Source organism: Phacochoerus africanus, chromosome 1, assembly GCF_016906955.1.
Source record: "Phacochoerus africanus isolate WHEZ1 chromosome 1, ROS_Pafr_v1, whole genome shotgun sequence".
Classification (NCBI taxonomy): domain Eukaryota; kingdom Metazoa; phylum Chordata; class Mammalia; order Artiodactyla; family Suidae; genus Phacochoerus; species Phacochoerus africanus.
The window spans coordinates 113971945-113993508 of NC_062544.1; the positions used below are offsets into that span (position 1 = coordinate 113971945).

At 40.2% G+C, this 21564-nt stretch overlaps 1 protein-coding gene across 8 annotated transcripts in view; it reads right to left on the reverse strand.

The window, feature by feature from the left end:
* DCAF1 (DDB1 and CUL4 associated factor 1) overlaps positions 1-21564 on the reverse strand; it is a 79302-nt gene that overhangs the window by 4579 nt on the left and 53159 nt on the right. For 5 of the 8 annotated variants that reach the window (XR_007134360.1, XM_047775469.1, XM_047775499.1 and 2 more), the window contains 10 exons: positions 21313-21511; positions 20115-20197; positions 19434-19518; positions 16739-16972; positions 16113-16206; positions 15172-15276; positions 14717-14790; positions 14085-14186; positions 5756-5764; positions 103-355 (listed from right to left, as the gene is read on the reverse strand). Coding sequence is in view for 6 of the 8 variants with exons in the window: in XM_047775469.1 (XP_047631425.1) it covers positions 103-355; positions 5756-5764; positions 14085-14186; positions 14717-14790; positions 15172-15276; positions 16113-16206; positions 16739-16972; positions 19434-19518; positions 20115-20197; positions 21313-21511 (1238 nt within the window). In the remaining 2 variants the exon portion in view is untranslated. Of the gene's footprint in view, positions 1-102; positions 356-5755; positions 5765-14084; positions 14187-14716; positions 14791-15171; positions 15277-16112; positions 16207-16738; positions 16973-19433; positions 19519-20114; positions 20198-21312; positions 21512-21564 lie in introns of those variants that run through there. The other 3 variants (XM_047775486.1, XM_047775477.1, XR_007134361.1) reach the window with 2 other exon arrangements.

Here is a 21564-nt window from a genome sequence, read left to right on the forward strand (position 1 = left end):
GTCAGAACCCTGGTGTGGCTTGTCCTCTGGGCTAGGCTAGCACAGGGAAGGAACCTTTCCCTGGGTACCAAGGTTTAGCCCCATGGTCAGCCCTAGACTTACTGTCCCCCAGGATCAGTTCCACTTCCTCATCTGCATCGGAGTCTTCATCCTCCCCGTCCTCTCCCTCCTCTAGCAGGTTTGCTAGCTCCTCATCAGAGGGAGAAAAGTCATTGTCCCCATCCTCCCCTGCGTTTTCGTTGTTGTCATCCTCCTCCAACTCCGCCTCCAGCAACTGGTCAGTGTCAAGCTCATCTAGGTCATCAGTGTCGTCGTCATCTTCATCATCATCTTCTTCTTCCTGTTCTTCCTCTTCCTAGTAAGAGAGCATGAGGTCCATTAGAACTAACATAGAGACCCAGCCCATGAGGGCCACATACGAAGTCTCTCCCTCCTTCCCAAAGGACAAAGGAGGAGACAGTCAGTAGGTAAAGGCTACTAACTAGGTTAGCCAACTTCATGGGTCAGCTAGATGTGCCAATGAAGGCTAAGATGGGCACATACATGTCCCCAAGACACTTGAGCACCCCTCAGACAAGTATCACTAGTCACTCTGTGAAGTCATTACTGGCCATGCAGCCCTTATCCAAGGAAATGGACAACTTGATTCACAGTGGTCTCTGCCATCAATACTCAATGTTCGTAACTAAAAAGGGGCTCTTCTCTCTTTCCCTCCTGCATCAACCAAACTAATGAAGTCAGTTGAGGCACTCGAACAACAAGCTTCTACCTGGATTCTAATAAAGCAATGCTTAGGAAAACAGGAAGAACACAGCTGCTAAGTCCTAAGCCCTTCAAATTTTTGACCTTGCTCTTGTAACCACAGATGTGTGTAAACCTCTAACAGTGTTACCACAGCATCCAATGGTCTGAATGTCCAACAAAATACTTTTACCATATAGAATACTAAGAGATGCTCACATTTCCTGTTACAAGTCATGCACACACACAGTATGCTAGAGAAATTGTCCATTCTTCCATTCTTAAGAAAACTTCCCAAAGGCAGGAAGACTACCAGAAAACTAATACTTGGTTCAAGGTGCCCTGGGCTTTGCAAATTATACATTTTGGCATCTGCCAGACTTCAATTTTGCAGTAAGATCCAAATTGTTTCCCTTTAAGCAAGAATGGACACAAAGACACCTCTTTGCTTTGATAAGGATGACAGGTGGTCCCAAATGTGACCAACATTCAGTCACTAATCCTCTTGCTCAAACATCAACTGTCAGCATTGCGAGTAGCAAAAGGATTCTAATTCCTGCAATAATAAAATATAAAATCCATTTAACACATCAGCCTAATAAAAGTCAACACAGACTAAGCCCTACATAAGCAGGAAAAATATTTTAAAAACATTTTTGAAAGCTGATGCATTCCAATCACTTAAAAACCAGATACTCTGTGCTTATTCAGCTACTAGCTCATCAGCTGTAATGTAAATCAGGTTCACAATCAACAGAACAACTCTGCTTTACAAACTTTTGATAATTTTGTGACCGCCATTTAGACTTTGATATGTTGTTCAACCCACCGATTAATACTTTTCAAAAATTTCTGGCAGCTATACGGGAAAAACTTGACCCCTTTAAATACCTAGTAATCCTAATGCCTGTACAAGAACGTGTACGGTCCCTCCTAGAGTTTGCACAAATGTGTGAATACACACCCATACGACCTGAGACCACTGTTCCACAGCCTTGCCACATACCACCTCCACACGGATGGCTACTAAGCAACTGCCACTGGAAAGGAACTGAGAAAACTTGGAGGTAATAACAACACACTGAGACACAGACAAGTTTCTGGCCCCTACAAGCACATCAGCTCATATAAGTAACTGGGAAAGGAGAAGGGAGTCATAATAAATTACCACAGTTAAAAACAAGTACATTAGAAAGTGAGCACTTTGTTTCTTATGCCTCTAGGAGACAGAATAAGTACATTTAAAATTGAAGATAGTGTTAACTTTTTATTTTTGATTCTGAAGTTAATTTAAGACATAGTTATTGATATGCACACTCATTGTTTTCAGAGTAAAGAATAGGATAAAATGCCTAGGCTTTGGGAGCTAACAAGCCTGGGTTGTAATCCTGGCTCTGCCAACCTCATGCTGTGTGAACTTGGACAATGCACATACATTTTTAGTATTTCAGGATAGTATAATTTTAAAGGCCCATGCTTGAGGGGGTATATAAAAGGTTTAAGAGTCAAAACAGGCATCTGTTGGCAAGCAAATTTAAGGAAGATCACTCTTCATTTCTAAAAACATCAAAGCTTAGCTGATCAGGGAGAACTAAGAAAAAGGTCCCAAGTCAAGAACAATCATAGAAAATAGGTCAATCAGGGTCTAAGCTTTCAACTACAGATACCATTCCAAATTCTTCCAGGAGCTTACAAACCCTGTCTTTACTTAATCTTGTAGCAGAAGTACTGCTATAGTTTATAGTCTCCACTAGGCTTCTCACCTTCTCTGAAGAGATTCAGCTTTCCCAAACCTAACAACTTCTCAATCTACACAGGCTTCCAACTCCTTCTATCAGTAGACTTCTGAAAAAGGTTCCTGCCATGACACAATGGGTTAGGAACCCGACTGCAGTGGCTCAGGTCGCTGCAGACGTGCAGGTTTGATCCCTGGCCCAATGGAGTGGGTTAAATGATAAGACGTAACCAGAGCTGTGGCAGCTGTGGCTCAGATACAATTCCTGGCCCAGGAACTTCCTTATGCCATGGGTGTGGCCATAATTTTTTTTTTTTTATTAAAAAAAAGGAAAAGGTGACATGAACTCTCTTCCTGGCCTCTGGGTCCTCAGCTGCCACTTGCTCATTCATCCACTCACTCTATCTTCTCTTCCTCTAATACCTGACAGTCTGGCTTCTGCCTATAGCACTCTACAGTGTAGCAGTTAATGGTATGTGCTCTGGAGCCAGGATGCCTCCACAATATCCAAACTCTACTGACACTATGACTGGCTATGGAGGGACTTACTTAGCCTCATAAGGTTGTTGTTAGGCTTTAAAGGGGGAAAAAATGTATATGCAAGTATGCATACGAGCTCTTTGGAAAGTGCCCAGCATATACTAAGTGGTCAATTAGTCTGTTCTTCCTATTACAATAACTGTAATCTTTCTAAAGGAACATGAAGTCCTGAATGGCCAACCACAGGGCTTCTCTATAGTGACTGACACTAACCAATCCTGGCCTCCACACCAGGCTGATCTTTTGTTTTTTAGGGCTGTACTGGTGGCATACAGAAGTTTCCAGGCTAGCGGCTGAATCAGAGCTACAGCTGCTGGCCTACAGCACAGCCACAGCAATGCTGGATCCCCAACCCACTGAGCGAGGCCAGGGATCAAACCCTTGTCCTAACAGATACTAGTCAAGTTTGTCACCGTTGAGCCACAAAAGGAACTCCAGGGCTGCTAACCTTTATCTAATAATAACCTGCAAGATCTCCTAGGCACAGATGTTCTTACAACTTCAAATTTATTTCTAGGATTTCCCTCATGGTGCAGCAGATTAAGGATCTGGTGTTGTCACTGCAGCAACTCAGATCGATGCCGTGGCGTGGGTTTGATCCTTGGCCCCCAAGTTCCACATGCCACAGATGCAGCTAAAAAAAAAATGTCTTCATATTTCCTCCAATTCGTAAATCCTGAACTCTCATTAGATTGCTCTACTCATCTGTACCACAGAAACTTAAAATCCCTTAATTCTAAACTGAACTCCAGAGTTCCCTCATGGCTCAGCAGGTTAAGAATTCAGTGTTGTCACTGCTGTGACTCTGGTTACAGCTGTGGCACAGGTTCAATCCCTGGCCGGGAAACTTTCTCATGTAGGGGACACAGCCAAAAAATTAACAAAAACTGAACTCCAAGCACCCCTAGACCGAACACGTTTCCTACACCTCCCCAAGTTACCAAGTGAAATCTCAAGCACATTCCATTTCTGCCACTTTTACAGCCTCACACCCAGTTAACTACCACCTCCCACAGTTCTGGGGTGCCCCGTACTCCCTTCTCCTTGCACTCATGTACTACATTCTCCCTCCTGTCTCTCCAACTCTCTGTGGTCTTATCCCTGCACAGACCAAAAAACCCAGGAGCTCCATAATGCTGCCCGTATCACGGAACTACAACAGAAGCACTGACTATTTACTGAACATCCAATTAATGCCAACTTCTCTAAATCCCAATTTCTCATTAAATAAGGTGATTTTCATCAGTGGTTCCTACTCAGGTATGACCATCAGAATCATCTGGGAATGTTTTCCAAAATACACAGGCCAAAGCCCCAGGCTGACAGAACCAGTCTTCACAAATGAAGCTTCCACAGGAGGATTTTTAGAAAGGTTCCCCAGAAATTGTGGAGTGCACCATAATGAAAAACCACTGCACAAGATGACCTGTAAAGTACCTTCTGGTTCTAAAGTTCTACTTTTCTGTAATAATGTACCCTATGCAAAGACTCCTAATGACAGAGCCAAAAAGGTGAATGCAGGCATACCTTGTTTTATTGCAATTACACTTTGCAGATATTGCATTTTTTACAAATTGAAGGTCTGAGGCAACCTTGCATTGAGCAAGTCTATCAGCATTTTTCAAACAGCATTTGCTCACTTCATATCTCACATCACATTTTGTAACTCTCCAAATTTCAAACTTTTCCATTATTATTTGTTATGATGATCTATAATTGGTGATCTTGGATATTACTACTGTAAGTCACTGAAGGCAGAGATGATGGTTAGTATTTTCAGCAATAATGTATATTTTAATTAAGGTATGTATACTGTTTTTCAGCCATAATGCACACCTAGTGGACTACAGTACAGTGTAAATATAACTTTTATATAAAAAGCCCTGGGAAACCAAAAAAATTCATGTGACTCACTCACTATACTGTAATACTCGCTTTAATGCAGTAGAGTCTGGAGTTCCCATCATGTCGCAGCAGAAACGAATCCAACTAGGAATCATGAGGTTGTGGGTTCGATCCCTGGCTTTGCTCAGTGGGTTAAGGCTCTGACGTTGCCATGAGCTGCGGCTCAGATCCTGTGTTGCTGTGGCTGTGGTGTAGGCCAGCAGCTGTACAGCCAATTGGATCCCTTGCCTGGGAACCTCCATATACTGCAGGTGCAGCCCTAAAAAGAAAGAAAAAGAAAATTCGATAGAGTCTGGAACTGAATCTGCAATATCTCCAAGGTATTCCTGCACAGGTATTACTGACATTCCCCCCCAACATCAAACTGTCTTCCTCTCTGAGACTTAAATTGAGTTTTTAAAATTAGTTTCTAGGCCATTCAAAATTCTTCCTGAATACATGTCTGTTTTTCAAGAGAAATAGCTTTCAGCCTGTACTGCCTTCAAAAATATAAGTCTCTTAGAAAGCCAAACCTCTGGTCATACTTTAAAAACAGTTACTCTAAAAACTACGATAGCTTTTTTAAAAATGCAATACCTAAGCCAACTGTCTTAACACTTCAACATGTTATATGTGCAAAATTTAAACTCCTGCTTCTCCTCCTGAAAACTTGTTCCTGGTGCTAACTATCCTCAAAAGCTATAGATTCATTTCAGGATCATAAATGCTTGTGTTTTTTTCTTCTCACCAGCACAATCTAACTCACATATATTTTAAATTTTTAGAAGGGAGAAAAGGCTTTTCAGGAATCATGACCAAGCTTACAGCAGGTGTGTAATCAGTAAAGACTCTTACCATCCGCTTCTAGGCAGTGGAGAACACACAGGAAGCACAGCACACAGTGTGTCCCAGATTCCAAAACGGAGTGGAGAAAAGAAAGCATTATTCCCTTGGTTTTTTTGTTTTTGTTTTTTTAAAGAAATTTAAGATTAACTATAATTAGTTGAAATATAATGGATCTTCAAAATAGGAACAATAATCACTTGCTAATCTTTAGTTTTATATTTTCCTTAAAGTTGACTGGATTTTTAAAAACAACACAGATACCAAATTCCAATGGATAGTATGAGCTTTGATAAGTGAGTGGCTTATCTCTGCTTTCATCAAATGCCTGAAGGCTAGCAGATTAGTAGCCTCAGAAATCAAATATTTATAGCTGTCAAATACATTGTATATGTTTTCATTCAACAATGCAGTGGTACAGTTTACCCCTTCTTGTTAATCTCCAAGCTTATTTAAATATAATGGTAAAAGACAACCATTTTTATGGTATGTAAATTATATCTCAACAAAGTTTTTTTAAGCAACCAATGAAAACCATTTATACAGGCATTTTATGTTGGACTACCTTATCAGATCACAGCTGACTATTTAGGCCTCTAAGTTTATATTGCTAAGATGAACAGGCAAATTCAAAGGTGTTAGCCCCAGGTGCCTGCATCCCTGAGCCATGTCATACCTGGGACATCTGAGAAGACCTGAGAGCAGATATCTGGACTAGGACAAAACTTTGAATAGCAAACAATTCACATGAAAATGAAGTATCCAGTTTTAAAGTCAGGTGAAACAAACAAAAAAATCAAGTGGCTACCAGGAAGAGATAGAGGGAAGAAATCTGATAGAGCCAGTAAATATAGGAAAACACTACTGCAAGATACTAGGAGGACATGCAAATCAACAGAATTAAGGTTACGAATGAAGTCAGTTTAAACAGATATAGTATTATCCCACTGAAACATCCCTAACTCAAAAATCAAAATGTCTAGGGCTTAAGGGTAAAAACAGTTCTTTAATGGATGTCCTTCAAACATGAAATGTACCAGCTGATGCTTAAGGACAACGATATCAGTACGTAGTACAATGTGCCTTTATCCTAAGAAATCCAGAAACAACGATAAGTCACCCACATTGCACACTTACACAGACACCCAGTCGTCTCCCAGCTAGAAAGCTTTCAGGTTCTTCCACAGACTGAGCCCTCAGGCCACTCATTAGGGCCCTCCTGAATCTGCCCCTCTTGACCTTGGCTGTCTATGCTCAACCTCTATTTTTCCTTCCTGCACCAATCAGAAGTCCTAAAAACCACCATACCCCTCTCTCTAGTATCTTTATCCCTTAACCTCTCAAAACTAAAGTTAAACAAAACCCAGAAGATGAATAAATCAGTCTCTTCCCTGACCCAAGCCTGCCTGGAGTGGGTAGGCTCAGAAGAAAGGAACACTTAAGGTGTTCCTTTATGGTGGTCTCTTGCTTCCACAGCCAGTCACCCAAGATTCAGTTCTCATCCATCATTCCACACCAGCAAGAAGAATGAAGCCAACCCCAAGAATAGCCCTCCAGGATCCAAAATATCTAGCTTTTCTTTTCTTGACTTCCTCCTTAAAGATAGACACTGGTATCAAATAGACCTGGCTACAGTTCCCAGAGAAGACTGTTGCCCACTGTGCTATAAATTGGAAGGATATGGGAGAGTAAGTATAATGGAGTTGATAAGTAAGTTTAAATAAACCCACTTTTTGCTTCAACATGCTTGAACTTGAAGCTTGAGACAAAACTGACATCTTGTAGGGATCAATATAAGAGGGGTAGTGATGCATAAACCCATGGAGGACAGGACAGTCTACAACCACCCTATGATATACCAATAAACAGTATGACATCACCTTCTATATCTACTCACAGATAAATTACATCTTGAATCATGACAGCTAAAGTGGCAAAGAGTATGCATGAAGGGAAGGTGGTGTCTAAGGAAACAAAAGGCCACAAGAATAAAAGAACAGACCTTATTAAGAAACTGGGAGTTCCCGTCGTGGCGCAGTGGTTAATGAATCCAACTAGGAACCATGAGGTTGCGGGTTCAGTCTCCCTGCCCTTGCTCAGTGGGTTAACGATCCAGCGTTGCCGCGAGCTGTGGTGTAGGTTGCAGACGCGGCTCGGATCCCGAGTTGCTGTGGCTCTGGCGTAGGCCGGTGGCTACAGCTCCGATTCGACCCCTAGCCTGGGAACCTCCATATGCCACGTGAGCGGCCCAAGAAATAGCAAAAAAAAAAAAAAGAAAGAAAGAAACTGACTCAAAGCAACCACACGATGTCTGGAGGATCTAATACCACTTGCAAACTCTGGTATCAAGAAATACTAGCAACATGTACAAATTAAATAGCACAGCACTCAAGAAAACATGAAGAGGAGTTCCTATCGTGGCTCAGTGGAAATGAATCTGACTAGCATCCATGAGGATGCAGGTTCAATCCCTGGCCTTGCTCAGTGGGTTAAGGATCCAGCATTGCCTTGAACTGTGGTTTAGGTCACAGACGCAGCTTGGATCCCGCCCTGCTGTGGCTGTGGTGTAGGCTGGCAGCTGTAGCTCCAATTAGACCCCCAGCCTGGGAACCTCCATATGCCACTGGTGCAGCCCTAAAAAAGACAAGGAAAAAAGAAAGAAAAAGAGAAAACATGAAGATCCATGTCGCAAATAAGTCAAAGATCTCAAGTATCCATATGAAGACCTCTCTCTTTTACCCATACCTCCTAACTCACATGAGGTTTATACACTGTGGATTCCTCTCATCCATGAAACTAAGGAAATCACTGAGGCCCCTACAGGCCATGCAGCTGGAAATCATTAAAGGAAATCCTTTCTATAACAGGGATTTCCTGGCTACATCTGGTAAAGTGGCTTAAACTCAGGAGCCTAACTGTCCTTTATCATACATATAGAGTTTAAAAACTTATGGTACCGCTGGTTTCCAGGCATGTAAGAAGTTAGAACTCACTGAACAAACCAAAAAAAATCAGTTAACTCCTCTTAGATTTGACAAAGAGGTGAGGTGACAGCAAACCACTACCCCCAAAATTGGAGAGACCAACATGCAAATGCAGAGGACTGAACCCTGCCAGAGCATAAACCCTGAAACACAAAACTCCATAGAAATCAGTGCCAAGGTAGGAAAACTTGAACTCTCACTGACCACTGGCTGGAGACAATTCTGAGGAAAGTTTAAGAGAAAAAACTTCTGGGGGACCCAGTCATCAGGGTCCCCACACTTTTGTTTTCCCTGGTTCTCATGATGAATAATGGAGAAAAACCCCCTTGTGCTTCTGGCAGGGGAAAGGTAACACTGTGAAATACAGCAAAACACACTGTTTTTCTTAACAAGGACTGCCCTTAGGAGAAACTATCTGACCAGAGCCTGATCTGCTGGGATTTTATCAGAGCCTAACTGACCTGTGGGAAGGGAAATATCCAACTCAGGCCCACTCTAACCATCCAGTACCACCAAAAGGGAGTGGAAAAATTGGAAAACCATGTGTGAAGTTCACAGTACAGAGGTACAGACTCATTACAAGACTGAGACCTGGTTATAGGACTATAAAATGCTTCCCCTTTCCCCACATCTTACCACATTACTAAAGACCTACAATAGTTCCTTTTATCCAGCACATCATGTCTGGTTATCAAGAAAAATCACAAGACATACTAAGAGGGAAAAATACAATATGCAGAGACAAAAGCAAGCATCAGAACCAGAATCAGATAGACTGGATTAAGAGACCGAGAATTTAAAATATCTACGATTAAGATGCGAAGGGAAGTTCCCGTCGTGGCGCAGTGGTTAACGAATCCAACTAGGAACCATGAGGTTGCGGGTTCGGTCCCTGCCCTTGCTCAGTGGGTTAACGATCTGGCGTTGCTGTGAGCTGTGGTGTAGGTTGCAGACGCGGCTCAGATCCCGCATTGCTGTGGCTCTGGCGTAGGCTGGGGGCTACAGCTCCGATTCGACCCCTAGCCTGGGAACCTCCATATGCCACGGGAGTGGCCCAAGAAATAGCAAAAAAACAAAACAAAACAAAACAAAAGATGCAAAGGGCTTTCTAAAGGATAAAGTAGACAGCATGCAAGAAAAGATGGACAAGAGAAGCAGAGAGATGGAAATTCTAACAAAGAACCAAAACGAAATGCCAGCAATCAAAAATACTATGGCCAGAAAAGAAGAATGCCTTTGATGAGCTTTATTCATGGATGCATACTGCTAAGGAAAGAATCTCTGAGCATGAAGGTATCTCAATAGATACCATCAAAACTAAAAACAAAGAGAACAAAGACTAAAAAACACAGTAGAATATCCAATAACAGTGGGGTAACTACAAAAGGCATAACATACACATAATGGGAATTCTAAAAGAAAATAAGGAACAGAAGAAGTATTTGAAATAATATGACTGAAAATTGCCCTCCAAATTAATGTCATATACCAAACCATAGATCCAGGAAGCTCTGAGAACAATGAGCAGGTAAATGCCCTGCAAACTCCTGAATCTAATCATTTTCAAACTACAGAAAATCAAAAATAAAGGAAAAATCCTGAAAGAAGCAGGAGGGGAAAAAAACACCTTACGTATAGAGGAACAAAGAAAAAAATTACATCCCTCATCTCCTCAAAAACCATGAAAGCAAGAGGACATGTAGTAGAACATTTGAAATGTTTAGAGACCAAAACCACCAACCTACATAATTCCATACCTGTGAAAATATCCTTCAAAAGTGAAGGAGAAGTACTTTTTCAAACAAATAGAAACTGAATTTGTTGCCAGTAAACTTTTTTTGCAAGAAATGTTAAAAGGAATTCTTCAGAGAGAAAGAAAATAATCAAGGTTAGCTAGAAACTCTGGAGTCTAACTCTGTGAGGATGCAGGTTCAATCTCCGGCCTTGATCAGTGGGTTAAGGATCTGGTGTTGCCACAAGCTACAGCCTTGGTCAAGATGCAGCTTGGATCCAGTGTTTCCGTGGCTGTGGTATAGCCCACAGCTGCACCTCTGATTCAAACCCTAGCCTGGGAATTTCCATATGCCACAGGTACAACCATAAAAAGAAAAATAAAAAACCACTCTAATCTATATTCAGGAAAATCACTGGAGAAGGAATAAGTGAAGACAGAATAAACATCTTATTCTTAACTGATCTTTGTTCAAAATAATAATACCAATGTAGTCAATTATGTACACTTTTATATGTAAGTAGAATGAATGATAGCAATATAACAAGGAGCAAAAGGAAAGAATTTAGGACTACTTATTTTGTTATAAGGTACTTGCACCACTCATGAAGAAGTAAGTGCTGTTTGAAAGTGAATTTGGATTACTTGCAAATGTATATTGCAACCTCTGGTGCAACCACACAAGAAAGTTAAAAAAAAAGTGTAACTAATATGCTAATAAACAAGTAAAAATACTCAATTAAAACTACAAAAAGCAGGAGTTCCCTTGTAGTAAAATGGGTTAAGGACCCAACTCTATGTTGTCTACAAGAAACTCACTACAAAGACACATATAATTTAAAAATAAACGGACACAGAAATCTATATTATGTTAACATGACTCAAAAGAAAGCCAGGGCAAGGAGTTTTCTTGTGGTGCAGTGGGTTAAGGATCCAGCATTGTCACTGCAGCGGCTTGGGGTACTGCTGTGGCACAGGTTCCATCCCAGGCCCAAGAACTTTCACATGCTTCAGATACAGACCAAAAAAAAAAAAAAAAAAAAAGCCAGGGGTAGCTGTATTAATTGTAGACAAAGCACCTTCAGACCTTCACAGATAAAGAAAGGCATTATACAAGACCTAATCAAACTTATAAGCTTTTACACAGCAAAGGAAACGATAAACAAAATTAAAAGACAAACTACAGAATGGGAGAAAATATTTGCAAATGATGCAACCAACGAGAGCTTAATTTCCAAAATACACGAATACCTCATACAGCTCAGTTATCAAAAAAAACACAAACCCAATCGAAAAACAGGTAGAAGACCTACATAGACATTTCTCCAAAGAATACATACAGGTGGCCAACAGGCTCATGAAAAGATACTCAACATCACTAATTATTAGAGAAATGCAAATTGCAACTGCAATGATGATACTTCATACCAGTCAGAATGCTATCATCAAAAAGTCTACAAATACATGTTGGAGAGGGTGTGGAGAAAAGGAACTCTCTCCTAAACTGTTGGTGGTAATGTAAATTGATGCAGCGAGTATGGAGAAGAGTATGGCAGTTCCTTTAAAAAGTAAAAACAGAGTTACCATATGAACCAGCAATCCCATTCTTGGGCATATTATCTAGAAAAGATAAAAACTCTAATTCAAAAAGATAAATGCACCCCAGTGTTCATTCAAAGCTGCACTATTTACAATAGTCAAGAATAGAAGCAACCTAACTGTCCATCAACAGATAAATGGAGAAAGAAGATGTGGGGTGTGTATGTATGTGTACACAAAAATGGAATATTACTCAGCCAGAAAAATGAAATAATGCCAACTGCAGCAACATAAATGGACTTAGATTATCATACTAAGTGAAGTCAGAGAAAGACAAATATCCTATATCATATCATTTCACTTATATATGGAATCTAAAAAAATGATACAAATGAACTTATCCACAAAACAGAAAAAAAAAATTATGGTTACCAAAGGGGAAGGAAGAGGAAGAGATAAATTAGGAGTCTGGGATTAAAAGAAACACACTACTATATGTAAAACAGATCAACAACAAAGACCTACTGTAGAGCACAGGGAACTATATTCAATATCTTATAATAAACCATAATGGAAAGAATCTGAAAAAGAGTATGTATATCACTCAATCACTCAACTGTATACCTCCAACTAACACACCTATACCTCAATTAAAAAACAAAAAAAGGGAGTTCCTATTATGGCTTAGTGGAAACAAATCTGACTAGCATCCATGAGGATGCAGGTTTGATCCCTGGCCTTGCTCAGTGAGTTAAGGATCCAGCACTGCCATGAGCTGTGGTGTAGGTGGCAGATGTGGCTTGGATCCTGCGTTGCTGTGGCTGTGGCATAGGCCAGCAGCTGCAGTTCCCACTGGACCCTTAGCCTGAGAACCTCCATATGCTTCGGGTGCAGCCCTAAAAAAAAAAAAAAAAAAAGATTGCTCGTAAAAATTATTTTAAATCTTAGGTACAAGCTGCTGGAGAAGGATGCTATTCCATTAGCCCTAACCAATGGGCATGACTTACCAACAAGGGAGGGGTGAAGATGACAGAGCAATGGCAGCACAAACAGAAGAAACTATGCTTCCTCTTATCCTATGGTGGCCTCTGCCCTCACCCAGAGCGTATTTGTGCCCTTAAAGAGGAGACAAAGCACCAAGACCAAGCAATACCATCGTGGAAGAAAAAGTAGAAATGAACCCAAGATCTAGAAAAAAGAAACTTTAACTGTTTCATTATCTACAACAAGAAAGTAAAAACCTAGTCATTCATTTTCAACTCTGTACTACTCAGCAATAAGTATTTCTCAGATTTGTCTACATAATCAGGCCTAGAGAGTGTATGCTTGCAAAGAGAATGTGATATGAGCCTAGTAGACAGGAAAGATCTGCTGAAACTCTTCATAACGTGACATCAACTGACACCAACTGACACACCACACAGATAAGCACCTAGCATAACATGACCATAAATTAAAATCCCCTATGAAAAAGGAAAAGGCAAAACTCTGTGGAATACATCATCTACCTACAGTTTAGAAATATTTAATTTCTCAAAAGCATCAGTATCTTCTCTTCATCTATAAACTCCATTCTATTACTCTGAAAATAGACTGCCATAAAACTGAGAAAATGCAAACCAGAACTTTATAAAGATTAAGCCATTTCTATGATCCATCTCAGCAGAGTGACTTTTCTATTTTTCATTGACACTATTTTTCATTGATTCCCCATTGGGTAAATGGCGGCTTGCTTATCCTGAAGCAAGAGCACTGGCTCTGAGGGTAAGTTCGAGGAAATCTCTAAAACAAAATCAGAGGTTGCTGACCTGCAAATTCATTTATAAATGGAACTCACTGGACCATCAGGTACTGATAAAAATCTTGCAATAACAAAAATCTGCTTTCTTCTGACTTTCAGTGATCAAAGACACATGACAGGCCTTCAGAATATGCCAATAGATAGCAAACACTCCTATAGCAAAAATATTTAAAAAAAAAAAAAAAAACCCACGAAAAACGCAAAAAACACTACCTACAGCAAAAACCAGAAGAGCATAATCTATAAAACATTTTTCAGCAGAAATAAATTTCAAAGACCACTGACCTGGTCTTCCTCTTCATCCTCATCCTCTGCCAGACGCTGCCTGCCCACTTCATAAAGCCTGCATACCGTGTCCATGTTCAGAGAATCCATGCTGCCTTGGTTCTGAAATAGAAAACCCAGTCAGTCCACAAGGAGCAGTTAGTTTTCAGAAGGCTCACACCCACACCTCAGCTATGACTGGCACTCATGCAATCTTGACCCTGTAACTATCAAAGCTTGTGATACCCAAAATTCTAGAACTATAAAAATATTATGCCTAAGACACAGAGAAAAAGAAAAACAGGGTGAGAAGGGCTGGGCATTAAGGAGGAGACCACCATCTCTAAACAAATCTGTTCCAAGGATCCTGTGGTGCGAGATCCAGACTCTTCTAAGAAAGGGATGACAGTGTGAGCCCAGGATAATAGGGGATGGGACTCTCCAAATTGTTCTGTGTAAGGATTTTCCTACTACTTCTCTATACTGTACATCATCCCGACAAATGAGTATGTTATCATAATCTACTACCGGGAATGCATAATCTTTAGAACTTATGTTATTTCAGAGGAAATGCTTGATTATAAATGAGTGTAAGTTGAAAGTGATCTTAAATATCAGAATAAAGCAGTAGAGTTTCTGCTAGCTCCCTTTACCTCAATGACAGCAAGATAGCAGTCTTTGGTGTCTGTACACAGGTCAAAGATGTTCCGTTTCACATCAATGGTTGCTGTAAAACAGAATGTGATGAGATTCAGCACTGGGCTACTGCTGTGTTTTGTTTTCTTTTCTTTTTCGGCCACACCCACAGTTCCCAGGCCATGAATCAAATCTGAGCTGCATCCTTAACCCACTGTGCCAGGCCAGGGATTGAACCTGCACTGCTGCAGAGACAAGGGATCCTTAACCCACTGTGCCACAGCAAGAATTCCTACTTCTGTGATCTTAAGACCAGCCTTTCTGTTAAGGGAATTCGAGGTGACTGTTCATTAATATTTCTATAATTCCTCTGCTTTTCAATAAAAAATTGTAACTCTCTCAGAAAAATGGAGGATCTTAAATAAGAAACACCAATACATGACAAAATCAATGCCTGCCCCTTCACACTTACCTATAGGTTTGTAGTCAGTTGCATTAAATGTTCTGAAAGATGATCCAAAAGGGCTTTTCATTCTCTCTTCCATTAAGTCATCTTCATCATCTGCCTGCAACATAGCTGGTTGGGAGAGAGAGGGGAAATGGGGCAGGGGAGCAAAACACTATTAGAATCAGAAACATCCGGAGTTCCCATCGTGGCTGAGTGGAAACAAACCCCACCAGTATCCATGAGGACAGGGGTTCAATCTCTGGCCCCACTCAGTGGGTTAAGGATCTGGCATTGCTGTGAGCTGCAGTGTAGATTGCAGACGTGGCTCAGATCTGGCGTTGCTGTGGCTGTGGCATAGGCCGGCAGCTGTGGATCCAATTTGACTCCTAGCCTGGGAATTTCCATATGCCGCAGTGTGGCCCTAAAAAGCAAAATATAAAATAAAATTTTAAAAAAAAAGAATCAGAAACATCTTTTATTCACAACTGCAGAAAATATTAATGGACAATCAAGACTCTAGTGAGCTTCCCTGTAGTAAATTCACTGTGCATCTAGTTAGTTCCTCTCAAAGCATCCTCCCTGCATATCCAAACAATATCCTCAACTTCTCATCTAGCTCCCAACGACTGTCATAGACAAAGGCTTAGAAAATCACAAGACAAAAAAATGCAAAGATTTTTAAGTTCATAATGCTACACATGGAAAATACTGCAGGAAATTTATTTCTATACAAGATTTACCCATTACTTTAAAAGCCAGTGATCTTTTACTCTCAATCAACATTATTCTTATCAACAAATTTTGTCACTATTTTTAACCATTATTTTATCTTTCATGTTACAACTTTGAAATGTTTTCCAATTCACATTTGAGAGATATTTCTAAACAGGAAGTATCAAATTAAGTGAGTAGGGAGAGAAGAGAGAAAGAATAGAAAGAATAATGAAAAGGAAAAAGTTGATTACCTCCATACATCACTGTCCCCGTGTGGTTAAATACCACCCGACACTGATCCAGAGCAGGAACTGTGTGTAAAAGATGAAAAGTACGAAGGTCCCACTAGGAGGAGGGTGGTCAAGGAAAACTTTTACCCAAAACTTACTAAGTGGAGTTCCCATCATGGCTCATGATTAACAAACCCAAATAGTATCCATGAGGACGCAGGTTCCATTTCTGACCTTGCTCAGTGTGTTAAGGATCCTGCATTGCTGTGGCTGTGGTATAGACCGGCAGCTGTAGCTCCAAATGCACCCCAGCCTGGGAACCTCGATAAGCCACAGGTGCAGCTCTAAGCAAAAAAAAAAAAAAAAAAATCTTTCTAAAGATATATAAAATTCAATTTGACACTTGGGGAAGTAGGAAGCAGTAATCTGGTCAATCTTCCTAATACAAAGAAAATACACTAGTAAAAGTCATAATTACCAATACTGATAAGAATCCACTGGAGATTCACTAGCACTTCCAACCAAAGGAAAGGCAACAGGTTATTAGCTATGTGGGTATTTCAGCCAGGTATTGGTAGAAAGATAAACTATTTCTGCATTACAAACTAGCTAACAAATGGCAAGTAAGACATGGATATAAAGGATACAATCTCAGTATTAATGATGACTTCCAGACCATTCGGATGGAAAACACCACTGATGTTCATGTTGAATTTGTCAAACTTGTGGATGGCCTGTGCAGAGCGGACATCCCAGAGGACGCCATCATTTAAGACAAGATCATCTGTAGGGTTAAAGGTGGCACAGTTCCTCTTGTAGTTGTTGGCGAGATCTGGGTTAAACAGAGTCAACAGCTTGTTGCCAGTCTGAATATCATAAATCTTTAGAGAAGAAGGGGTGGGAAGAGAAAAATCAGACCAATCCAGCCTCTGACAAATTCAAACAGAAACTGTGTAAAATATCTATCCCATATTTTCCAAAGCCCATTGAAATTATAAAAGCCCTAACATTGTAAATTAACTGGAAAATAGGAAGACCACAGCCATCCTAGCAAAGTTTATGTGCTCTGGTTCCCATTCAAGGTTTGAAAAGTCTCTTTCCCGCAAGTTAAGAAAATGAAAAGTAAGAATGCAATAGGGATAAGAAAATCCTTTCTTCCCCATCCCCCTTTCAAGAAATAGAAAATGTTTTCTAAGACTGAAATAGAATTCTCCATATGGATTAATCCACATTACCCATTGAATACTCTTACAGGTTTACTTTTTGGAATATCTTTTTCTCCTTTAAATCTCCCAGTACACTATTTTAGCTCTACAACACTAAGAGTCCCAAAGTCTACAATATCCAAGCCATGTTAAAGACCAGATCTTTCTCATCAGCTTAGAAGACATGCTACAATATTTCCAATCTTTTTTTAAAAAATCCTCCTTTAATAGAGGAACAAATGAGGGGACACCAGAAGGAAACAATCAAACAAATCCAGATCACGGGACAAGACAACTAGCCTGGTCGCTTCAAAAGTCAATGTCATGAAAACTGGAGAAATGGTTCTTGGCTTTAAAACATTACTAAGACATAACAACCAAATGCAATTATGTGAATCTTGGCTGGATCCTGGTTAAAAAAATACCCAAAACATTTGAAACCAAACACATCAGGAACAATTGGGAAAAATGATATTTGGGAATTACTATAAATTTTCTTATATTTGATAAGAGTGCGATTATGTAATAAAATGTCATTATTTGTAGGATATACATGCTATAAGACTGAGGGACCAAATGTCACAATGTCTCCAACTCACTTTCAATGATTCAGAAACACACATTTATACTGAAAGAAAATATGGTAAAATACTAAACTGATGAATCTAGGTGGTAGTTATATGTACTACTATTTGAACGTTTAGTTTGGGAGAAACTCTCCCTTTACCAAACCATATTCCCCCACCTCAAGCTACTACCCCTACTTCTCTGCTTTGTTTTTCAGCAAAACACTTCAAAAGACATTTAGACTCAGGGTCTCTCCACTTCTCCTGTTCTCTCATGAACCTACTCTAATTGGATTTTCATCCCAGTGCACAGAATTAGCTCCTAACATGGTTAACAATAACCTCCAAATAGTTAAGTCAAAGGTCATCTCTCAACTGTTGAATCTTATGTAACCCGGCAGCAGTTTCTGACCCAGGAGATCAATCCTTCCTCAAAGTCTTCCTTTGCCTTCTTCTTCCTGGGGTCTCCTGCTACCTAACTAGCCACTCTCTCTGTTCTCCTTCCCAAGTTCCTCTTTACATGGAAATTTTTAAATACTGGCACATGCCAGGAACTCTGTCCTCACACTTCTCTTCTCTAGCCTCCTTAATGGTTCATATTATAGACAAGTGAATAACTCCTATATTTATTATGTCCCATCCCAGACTTTTCTCCTGAACCCCCAATCTGTATATTCAAATGCCCATTCCCTACTTGAACATCTAACAGAATCACAAACTTCATGTATCCAAAACCCCAGGGCCCAGCCACATCACAACCCATTGCCTTCGTCATGCACACATGCACCCAGCCCCAATGCAGCTCTCACATGTTAGCTGGCACAGCACCCTCCTAACTGGAAAGCCTGCTCTAGCTTCTCTCACAGAAACCAGACTCACACTTTAAGAATTTGACATCCAGTCATATGCCTCCTTGCTTACCTTCCAGTGTCTTCATCTCAGAGGAAAAGCCAAAGATCTTAAACAATACTACATAATATGTCCTCCCCACTCCCCACAGCTGACTTCAACTCTTACCCCTCCCTCTTTTCCCTCCCACCTCCCAAGTAAGGGATTTTCCCTTGCCATTCCCTGTCTTACATCATTTTCCCCAGATATCTGCATGATGCCCGTATGTCCTTCAAGATGCTGCTTAAACATTACCCAGTGACACTGACTTATCCTAGATAAGAAAGAAGTCCCCCAAACCCCACCAAGCACTTCCTACATCTTACCCTGATTTCTTTTCTCTAGCACGACTTACCGCCTGATGTACCATATTATCTGCTTCATTTACTATCTCCCCAATGAGATTCCTTAAAGGCAAAGATTTTTTCCATCAAAAACTTAGTGTTTGAAAATATCTGCTGTGCTAATGAAATTGTTCTCAAATTGCCAGATTAAGTTCATGTTCAATCTCTTCACATTTTTCCCATATAGCTTCATTACACTTCTAGATTCTATCTGGAAAGAGTATCACCGAGTAATTTCTCATCACCCATGGGACTTAAGTTCTCACATTCAGTCCAGAAAATTTCAGTATGAACAAAAAGGCAAATCAGTTTGAAAGCAATAGATTCTTAAGTACTTACATGGGCAATGTCTCCTTTTGTGCCTATGACCCGATCCTGAGAGTGCTTACTGAACTCAACATAGTGATCTTCTGTAAAGGAATGCCTACAAACAACAGAAGTACTGATGTAACTGACCTTCAAGACATACTCAACTGACAGAAAATCAAATGACCCTCAGCCTCCTGCATGACTATATTATCCTAAAGATTCTCACCTCTCAAAGAGAAAAACATTGTATGCTTAAATTTCAAAATAAAGTTCCCTCCATCAGTTTGTCCAAGCAGATCCAAAATAATTAATGAGCACTACTTAAAGAAATGGCTGTGTAGATGTGCCTTTGAAATATGCTTCGGCAAAGATTGCAACTTAAAAATGTAAACATGAGAAAATACAGTTATCATTTGGGACTAGTGAAGAGTCTGTTGTGTGATGGGATGTATATACCTGGTAAGAATATCCAGGAATTAAGAAAAGTAGCTCTAAAAAGCAAAAAAAAAAAAAAAAAAAAAAAAAGAAAGAAAAAAAGAAAAAAAAGAAAAGAGGAAAATCTTATTAAACATGTGCCACAGAAAATGATGAAGAGAGAGGTCAGCAATATAACTTATAGCATTCCTCTTTCTCCCAAAAGACTCTGAGTCAAAGAATCAGATGAAGGGGGTAAACTGTAAAACAGACTAGGTTATAAAAGTAGATACATACTTCATATCAAATACTGATTTCATTCCCCAAAGTGCAGAAAGAGGCTGGCTCCAAGTAGCAGATGTCAGCAGCAAGGACCCGTCCTAAAAGGAGATGGAGGCCCAAGGTGAGTAATCACATATTTATATAAATGCCATCTGCCATTAGCATTCTAAAATACAGGCATAAAATACATTGTTGGATTATTTAAAAAATAGGAAAACTCTTAGGAACAAAGAAATGGTCAGAAGCTGCTAGGATTTAGGTTAACATGCACCTCTTATGTCCTAAAGAATAACTAAATTTAAGAGAATATTAAATGCTCCTGAACTAGCAACATAAAATATAACAGTTACAAGGGTAGGGGGAAAAACTTGGAAAAATGTCAAAGATGATTCCTCCTTTCCTAATATTTGGCCATACTTCTCCATCTCCCTCACTTGAAACATCAGTCAACTGAAAACAACTTATATTTTTTAGCTAAGGATTCTTAAAGGTTTCTCTTTTTCAAAGAGAAAAAACCATTCTAGTCATCTTTTTTTTTTTTTTTTTGGCTTTTGTCTTTGTCCTTTTAGGGCTGCACTCGTGGCACATGGAGGTTCCCAGGCAAGGCGTCTAATCGGGGCTGTAGCTGCCAGCCTATGCCAGAGCCCCAGCAATGCCAGATCCGAGCCAAGTCTGCGACCTACACCACAGCTCATGGCAATGCCAGATCCTTAACCCACTGAGCGAGGCGAGGGATCAAACCCACAACCTCGTGGTTCCTAGTCAAATTTGTACCATTGTACCATGATGGGAAATCCTATCCTTGTCATTTTAACAGTCCTGAATTTTAGAAACAGCAAAGGCATCAATTTCACCCACGGACTAGTACTAATATGCAATGACTCACCACTGGAATCATGTCACAATTGTTTTCATAAAAATCACAGTACTTTATATATCTTCAGATCTTCGAACAAGGGTTGGCAAACATAAGGGGCACATAGTAAATACTTCAGGTTTTGCAGCCCATATCATCTGTGCTGTATGCAACTATAGGACTCAACTTTGCCACTACAGCACAGAAGCAGCCTTGACAATACATAAATATATGAGCATGGCTGTGTTCCAATAAAACTTCATGTACAAATACAGACAATGAGCCAGCTCACATGCCTATAGTTCACCAACCTATCCTAGAAGAATGATGGAGAAAAATCTAGGAAGGGACATTTACCCTGGAAGGTTCAAGGTGTGTGATAGCTGAGTTGTGACAGTTATAGCTGGCCTCCTCCTGTCCACTAAACACATTATACAGCTTCAACTGCCCAGTGCAGGTGCCAAGCATTAGGAACCGCTCCCGTGCTGAGAATGCACAGCAGGTGAAGCCACTCTCATCCTCATTGGCTTCCCGGAACACTGAAATAGGACGGAACCTAAGCAAAAAACAACAACAACAACAACAACAAAAAAAAAACGAGAGAGAATC